Source organism: Aplysia californica, unplaced genomic scaffold, assembly GCF_000002075.1.
Source record: "Aplysia californica isolate F4 #8 unplaced genomic scaffold, AplCal3.0 scaffold01144, whole genome shotgun sequence".
Lineage (NCBI taxonomy): Eukaryota > Metazoa > Mollusca > Gastropoda > Aplysiida > Aplysiidae > Aplysia > Aplysia californica.
This window is the reverse complement of record NW_004798414.1, coordinates 164,751-173,701: the sequence shown is the minus strand read 5'-3', so window position 1 is coordinate 173,701 and position 8,951 is coordinate 164,751. Positions and strand designations below refer to the sequence as shown.

The 8,951-nt window shown below is 41.4% G+C and overlaps 1 protein-coding gene across 1 annotated transcript in view; it reads left to right on the top strand.

Annotated features, from left to right (window-relative positions):
- The window catches only part of LOC101847626 (rabphilin-3A), a gene marked incomplete at its 5' end in the record, with an annotated part of 17,271 nt that extends 8,679 nt beyond the window's left edge, over positions 1-8,592 (top strand). The window contains 7 exon segments of the mRNA XM_035973335.1: positions 1,752-1,826; positions 2,133-2,242; positions 2,812-2,935; positions 4,142-4,296; positions 6,074-6,155; positions 7,028-7,124; positions 8,318-8,592. Coding sequence (XP_035829228.1) covers positions 1,752-1,826; positions 2,133-2,242; positions 2,812-2,935; positions 4,142-4,296; positions 6,074-6,155; positions 7,028-7,124; positions 8,318-8,451 — 777 coding nt within the window.
- Between the last annotated feature and the right edge of the window lie 359 nt (positions 8,593-8,951).

Genomic DNA, 8,951 nt, shown 5'->3' with positions numbered 1-8,951 from the left:
GGGAAAGGCCAGCTTGGCACGGAGGAGGAGCTGGACAACATCGACATGGCCATCAACGCTACGTCAAGGCCTCGCACGCCGTGGACGAGGAACAGCTGTCCTCCCCCGACAGCGAAGGAAGTAGGTCACCGTCTGCCCGCCTCACACCTTTAGCCCAAATACATAATTATATGGATAATGTATGCCCGCCTCACACCTTTAGCCCAAATACATAATTATATGGATAATGTATGCCAGCCTCACACCTTTAGCCCAAATACATAATTATATGGATAATGTATTGCCCACCTCACACCTTTAGCCCAAATATTATTATGCTCTCGTTTGTTTGTGATTTTTTCACCAATCTACCAGATTTACCAGTTTTTCATGAACTTAACTGTATAAATTTAGAAAATAGAAGGAACTCCCTTTTTAAAAATTGTAATATGTCAGACCATGAGATCCTTGGCCTGAACCATTGACGATATTCAATATTAACAATAGCAAAAAAAAGAAAAAGAAATAACTGGAATAAATGGGGCCAAAGATGAATGTACTATTTTTTTTTCTTTCTTTCTGTCGTTCCGTCAGCCTCGCTGGGTCTGCTTGAGTTCTCTCTACTTTACGACTCAGTCAACAACGCCCTCCACTGCACCATCACCAGGGCTAAGGTAAGGCAGAACATTACCTCCATGTGTCGCATGCAATCCACTTAAGTGTATGTGCATATTTATAATTATGTATTTATGTAGATACGTATTTATAATTATGTATTTATGTAGGTACGTATTTATAATTATATATTTATGTAGGTACATATTTATAATTATGTATTTATGTAGATACATATTTATAATTATGTATTTATGTAGGTATATGTTTGTTTGTCTTTGTAAACCAAAATGCCCTTCCGGGACAAATAAAAGTGTAATTTTTTTTTTTTAAATTATTATTATTATTTATTATTAATTTTGATGTTTTGTTGTTTTTAATTTCCATTTGTCAGTCAACTCGCTCGGATTTGCTGCCTGAGTTCCTATAAACTGAACTGAGTGGAAAAAGTAATTTACAGTAATCTCTATATATTATATTTCGGAACCACTTAACTTTTGAATTTGATAAAATTAACGGTGGTTCAGAATCATTTAAAGGCTGCACAGTTTCATTGAGGAGCCTGAAGTCACTGCAGTTTAATTTTCAGTTTTTCATTAGTTTCGTTTAGATCTAATCTTGGGAAAGTCCGTCTTCAAAGCGCCATTGTAAACAAGTGAGAGTTCCGTTCACAAGCAGTGCACTCTGGTCCCACAATGACTTGACGATCTATTGTTTTGAGTTCGTTCATCGAAAGGGGTACCCGGCTTGTTATTTATAAGTTCCTTTCCTCATGAATTTAAGGGGGCCGGGGGGACCGTCCTTGTTTGTGTTTTTTATTGTGAAGTGTGCTGACAAAATGAGTTACATCTCGGATTTAATCTTATGGAAATAGATACATCACGCTTATAGGTGAAGTTTTTACAATTTAGATATATGTATGAAATAATAAAAGGCATGTTATACTCCAAGCCTGTGGCATCAATAGAAAATCTACAGATTTGACCGTAGTGTTGATTTTGAGCCAATATCTGGATTTGTGGATTGCGAGAAGTAACTCATTTTGTCAGCACGCCTCACGCTGATCCGTCTGCGGACGTGGTTCCCTCTGTGACTTGACGTAACTTGGAGTTTTGTTTTTTCTCTTTGACTTGGAGTTTTGTTTGTTTTTTTCTCAGGGTCTGAAGGCGATGGACTCCAATGGTCTGTCCGACCCATACGTCAAACTTCATCTTTTGCCAGGCGCAAACAAGGTCAGTGGGTTGGGTGGTTGGCGGGTGCTCTGGTGTGGTTTGCTCCTCCTTTCCTATCAAACATCTGTCGTCCTTATCTCCGCTCCTTCTTTTTTATGTTTGTTACTCCCTTGTAACACCTCTAATCTTCGGCACTTATATGACTTTATTGTGTTGCAAGCGCCGTAAAACCTCTACTAAAATTTTTTTTTTTTTAACTCTACTAAAATTAAACCTCTAATTTCGGCGCTTGTATGGCCTAATTGTGTTGCAAGTGCCGTAAAATGCTTATCCAAAAAATAAAATGTCTCTTGTCTGTGTCCCCAGTCGACCAAACTGCGCACCAAGACGATACACAAGACCTTGAACCCAGAGTGGAACGAGTCGCTCACCTACTACGGGATCACGGAGGAGGACATGATCCGAAAAACTCTGAGGTTGGTTTGATTGTGACCTTGTCTTCTCTGGCCTTGTTCATCTACCGATTGGGGGGGTATTGACGGGGTTGGGTTTTTTGGGGGGAGGGGGGTGTTGGCTGAGTTTTTTTGGGGGGGTGTTGGCGGAGTAAGTAAAGAAGTAAGAGCAGCTATCGGCATTGAGTCCTGCATGCGTTACATAGAAAGACAGAGGATAAAATGGTTTGACCACCTGTTACGCATGTCACCTGACCAGCCAGCCCCGAGAGCCTACAACACCAAGCACTCAGGCTATAAAGGAAGAGGAAGGCCACTCCAAAGGTGGATCGAGGATGTCAAGGAAACCCTGAGAAAACATAATATCACAACTGAAAGAGCTGCAGAGCTGGCCTACCATAGAAAACTTCATCTCCGCTTAACGGCAACAGAGGATGAAAAAGTAAAAGTAAAGTAAAGTAAGTAAGTGGGTGGGGGGGTGTTGGCGGAGGTAGGTTTTTTTTAGGGGGGGTCTTTGCTTTTTGATGGGGGTTTTTTTTCCAGATTTTTGCTGTCTGTAACAACCGGCTCAACTTTTCCTCTTGTGTGTTCAGATTGTCGGTGTTGGACGAAGACGCGTTCGGCTTTGACTTTATCGGAGAGTTCCGACTGCCGCTGAAGCGAATCAAGCCCCATCAGACCAAGAACTTCAGCGTCTACTTGGAGAAGCAGCTGCCGGTGAGGCTTTTTTGGGGACGTGGTGTTTGTTGGAGAGTTTACCTCCTTCCTGCTTGTTACGGAATGTAGTTGTTGCTTGTCTTTTGTATGTTACACCTCTTTACCTCCGGATTTGGTTGTTTGTTGTTGTTTTTTTTGGGGGGGGGGGGGATTTGTCCCGTGTCCTGATTTTGGTGCCCGTATTTGTTGGTTGCATAAGAATGTATTGACATGGTGCAAATTGTTATGTTTTCTAGAGAAACGAAACAAGAGACAGGGGAACTGGTAATTAAGTCGGTGATGATGATGGTGACGGTGACGGTAGTGGTAATTGTTATGGTGATTGTGATGATGATTATTCATGGTGACGATGATGATGTTCTGATGTTGGAAATAATGTTCATATTAGTCTTACTGTTGAGTGTGTTTCATTTTGTTTTGTTTTGTTTGGTTTGGTGCTTACTCTAGTTCCCCGCCAGGCTGTCCTGGGGGGCAGGACACAACCCTCATTCCCAACTCCTCGCATAGAGAGACAAAAAATTTGGAAATAATTCGTCATCTTCGTCCCTAGCATTTAAAAAAAGTATGCCCAAAAATCACATGGGGGGGCCGCTTCTAAGTGATGACATTGTTAGTATGTTTGTTACCCTACGTCTATGCTATCATATTTTCAAAACAGTGAAAGGAATGTGGCCAATAATCTTTGTAATATTTATTTTCCAAGTCAATGCAGACTAACTTGTGTGATTACAATTTATCGCCATCGTCGCAACCAGTCCCGAGGCACTTCTGTGATCGTCGGAACAAGCATGTGGTTGTTGGTTGTCTATAGTATGTTACTCCTCTTTACCTCGGGATTTGGTTGTTTTTGTTTTTGTTTTTGTTACTTGGTTTGTTTTGGGTTGTTTTTGTTTGCTGTTTTTTTTTTGGGGGGGGGGGGGGGTTCTGTCTTTTCTCTAACTTTTTCACAACACCAAATGCTGCTTCTTTTTTCCTATCACACATCTATCGTCCCTATCTTCCCTCCTTCTTTTTATGTTTGTTACTCTCTTGTAACACCTCTAATCTTCTGGCACTCATATGACCTTATGCAGTTGCGAGCGCCGTAAAACCTCTACTAGAACTAAACTTTAAAAAACGAAAAAAACTAATGACCTTACTGTGTTGCAAGTGCCGTAAAACACTTACTAAAACTAACAAAAAATTTACCTCCCCCCCCTCCCCCAGATGGAGAAGGACGATGACCTGATCCAGATCCGCGGCAAGTTGCTTCTGTCTCTCCGCTACGCCACGGCCAAGCAGACACTGTTTGTGCGCGTCATGCGCTGTGCCGAGCTCGCCGCCATGGACTCCAACGGCTACAGCGACCCTTACGTCAAAGTGTGAGTGGCGGTTGTTTGTGTGGATCTGTTTTTATGATCTTGTGAATGAGTGGCGTTTGTGTGGATCTGTTTTTATGATCTTGTGAATGAGCGGCGTTTGTTTGTTGTGTGGATCTGTTTTTATGATCTTGTGAATGAGTGGCGTTTGTTTGTGTGGATCTGTTTTTATGATCTTGTGAATGAGTGGCGGTTGTGTGGATCTGTTTTTATGATCTTGTGAATGAGTGGCGTTTGTTTGTGTGGATCTGTTTTTATGATCTTGTGAATGAGTGGCGGTTGTGTGGATCTGTTTTTATGATCTTGTGAATGAGTGGCGTTTGTGTGGATCTGTTTTTATGATCTTGTGAATGAGCGGCGTTTGTTTGTTGTGTGGATCTGTTTTTATGATCTTGTGAATGAGTGGCGGTTGTGTGGATCTGTTTTTATGATCTTGTGAATGAGTGGCGTTTGTTTGTTGTGTGGATCTGTTTTTATGATCTTGTGAATGAGTGGCGTTTGTTTGTGTGGATCTGTTTTTATGATCTTGTGAATGAGTGGCGGTTGTGTGGATCTGTTTTTATGATCTTGTGAATGAGTGGCGTTTGTTTGTGTGGATCTGTTTTTATGATCTTGTGAATGAGTGGCGGTTGTGTGGATCTGTTTTTATGATCTTGTGAATGAGTGGCGTTTGTGTGGATCTGTTTTTATGATCTTGTGAATGAGTGGCGTTTGTGTGGATCTGTTTTTATGATCTTGTGAATGAGTGGCGTTTGTTTGTGTGGATCTGTTTTTATGATCTTGTGAATGAGTGGCGGTTGTGTGGATCTGTTTTTATGATCTTGTGAATGAGTGGCGTTTGTTGTGTGGATCTGTTTTTATGATCTTGTGAATGAGTGGCGTTTGTTGTGTGGATCTGTTTTTATGATCTTGTGAATGAGTGGCGGTTGTGTAGATCTGTTTTTATGATCTTGTGAATGAGTGGCGGTTGTTGTGTGGTCTGGGTTTTTTCCTTGTGAATAATGATAAAAATAATAATAATAATTATAATAATAATAATAAATGAATTTATAACTCGCTAGAATCCATAAAAAGTGCTCGGTGGGGTTTACAAAAACACACACACACACTCACACACTCACACACTCACACTCACACACTCACACACACACACACACACACACACACACACACACACACACACACCACAAAAGCTCTAAAGCTCGGTACCACTACGACATGCTTACATTTTTTTTTAACTAAAAAGGGAAAAAAACAACAAGAAAAACTGACGGATATTTCAGATTTAGAGTTCTGGCATTATAAAAATACTTTCCTGAAAAACATTGTCTTCAACTTTATTTAATTGATCAATTGAAAGAGACATTGAATGAGTGGCATTTGTGTGGGTCTAACCGCCCGGGGCGGTGCTACTGACTGAAGTGTCTTTAGGCCATTCCCAGAAGGGGGGGCAGACATTAGCATCTCGAGTTCTTATACACAGTAGAATTGTCAATGGGCTGATTAATCAATGTCATGCTTATAGCTGTGCCTGAACTGCAACAGGGAACAGCTGCTTTTTCTTTCCTAATCCTTACTATCGTCATTTTATCCTCTACTTGTTTTGTATGTTTGTCACACTCTTGTGACCTGCTAACAAACTGACTAATTGCTTCTTTCTGCCCACCGTCCCACTCCTCCTCCTCCCCTTACTGCAAACACATTCCCCTATACCCGTGCTCGCCTGTCTGGTAATCCGACGTCTTCCTCCATCCCTCAACCCCACCATCCCTCCATCCAGGTACCTGAAGCCAGACAAGGACAAGAAATCCAAATACAAGACCATGGTCAAGAAGAGGACCCTGAACCCAGAGTTTAACGAGGTGAGATTGCTAGCTTATTATATAATAATAATAATAATGATAATAGTATTATTATATCATAGGTGAGAGGTGAACAAGGCTGATATCTTAACCTTATCCGTACGTCGTGTTTTACTATCGTATCCATACGACGTGGGGAACTCTGTGCCACCACTTAACCCTATCCATATGTTGTGTTTTACTATCGTATCCATACGACGTGGGGAACTCTGTGCCACCACTTTCAAAGAGGAAATTTACTCGTTAATCCAATCTGTCCACTTTGCATAGCAGTCTGTCAAAATGTTTTTTGAGAAATACTGAAAGTTTCAAAGAGATCTTCGTACTAGAAGTATTCTACAATGTGAAGAATACAACCCCAAGGGTACAAAATGACCCCAGGGCGTACGAATAATTTATAGGGGAGAAGTGAATATGTTGACCACTAAAACTCCTTATATCTCTCCTCCTCCTTTTTTGTACTTATTACTCTTTTGTAACAACACCTCTAACCCACTGCACTTATGTGTGACCTATTTGTGTTGCAAGTGCTGTAAAACTCTTACTGAAACAAACCCAAAAAAGTGACATTGTGGGTGGTTGGCGAATGGTTTGGTGTGGTTTGCTTCTTCTTTCCTATGAAACATCTATCGACCTTATCTCCCCTTCTTTTTTTTTATGTTTGTTACTCTCTTGTGACACCGCTAATCTTCTAGCGCTCATATGACCTTATGCGGTTGCGAGTGCCGTAAATGGACTTACTTAAACTAAACTTTCTTGTAACACCTCTAATCCACAACACTTATGTGACCTAATTGTGTTGCAAGTGCTGTAAAACTCATCACTAAAACAAACCCCCCCAAAAAAGTGACACGCTGTGTGTTTGTTCCCAGGAGTTCCAGTACGAGATCCGCCACAACGAGCTGGCCAAGAAGACGCTGGAGATCACAGTCTGGGACAAAGACATCGGTCGTACAAACGACTTTATCGGTACGTCTCCCTGTCTCGTAATCCTCCGTCTTCCTACGTTTTTTTGGGGGGGGGGCTATTATTGCAATTATTAGTATTTTTACGCCCCTATGGACACGAAAGATCTTGTCAGTATGTTAGTGTTTTAGCACCTATAAATGGCTGCTTGCACTGTATGTTTCCCAGGAAGTTGAGTTTGTTTCAGAATGCTCTCATGTCTGCTGGGGTAATAGTATAGATTGTGAATCACATAGAGCTTGCTGTTGAGCAGGGATTTGCGCTATACAAATGCTATCTATCTATTATTATAATTATTATTATTATTTTTTTTTATTATTATTATTATTATAAGAGCATTTGTATCCCGCCTTTCCCCACAGCATGGGCCCAAGGCGTACATAGGAGATTAAAAACGCATTCATACTAACACCATACAAATTCATCATGTGAGCACATTTTGACAGCAACATTCTTTCAGACAATAAAAAATGCTCATACAAAAAGGCAAGGTACTGTCCATTAATCAAAATATTTCTTAAATAGATGTGTTTTGAGTCCCCTTTTGAAGGTATCAAGTTTTATTATTAACCACCTCCAGCCTGTGGGAGGGCCACTGGAGAAAACAGACGGGTAACAAACTCCACAACATTCAAACCAAACCGGGACCGCGAAATCCTGCGGACCTCTCCTGAAGAGACGACGTCATTTTTACTCGATTACGCATCGGACACACGGCCGTGACACACAAATACAGGGAGATGAGAAGCCGTTCGGATGCGACTCAGATTTTACCATTAGACACATTTTAACTGAATGTCTAGACTTCGGAGAGACCCGAAGGAAATACTTCAAAAGCACAAAATTACAAGATATTTTTTCCGTCGTTGTTCCCAACAGAATTTTAGATTTTATAAAGGCCATTGGACGTAATGGAAAGTTTAGAAACAGATTGTTCGAAAATTTTAAAGTGTTATTTAGAAAGTTGTTTTAAATTTATATTTAAATCTAAAGCCTATTTACACTCAATTTTAGCATATTAAAAATTTTAAAATAAAAATATTGACCAGTATCAAGCCGAGAAAATGAACCGTTGAGAAAAACCAACTTGCTTCATGTACTCATATGACCTATGCAGTTGTGAGCGCCGTAAAACCCCATACTAAATTAAGCTAAAACTATTATTAACCAATTCTATCTCCTCTCTCTCGTCTCAGGCGGCGTTCAGCTGGGCATCAACTCCAAGGGAGAGCGCCTCAAGCACTGGTTCGACACGCTGAAGAATCCCGACCGGGAATACCGCCGCTGGCACGTGCTCTCAGCGGAACTGACACCCGAGGTTTATACCTAGGCGTGCTGTGTCACCCCACACACACGCACACGCACGTCTCTTGTGCTAGATCTAGTGAGTGTTGTCCGCACGCTTGTAGTGACTCGTGTGTAGTAGCCCGCGTTGTTGCGCAGGTGGCGGCCGGTTTGTGTGATCCTGGACGCATTATTGCAAACTATAGGTGGGGGGGGCTCTCGTGGTCTAGAGGTACGGTGTTCGCCTCTCATACAATAGGTCCCAGGTTCGAAACCTGACAGTAACGTTAAAAAAAAATTTTTGAAGGGGGGGGGAGGGGGAATATTTTTTTTCTTTCATCTTTCCTGCTCTCTATTCCTGTTCTGTCATCTGCTTGCGTCTTCACTTTCTGCTCCCCTCACTCCCCTTTTCCCCCTCCTCTGGGCTCCTGACTCTTTCTGCAGCCTTTCTACTATTACTGCTAGCTCCTTTTAATTGCTGTCTTTTAACCACACCCTGATATTAGGGTAGGTAAGATCTAACACCTAACCCTCTCAAATAAGCAA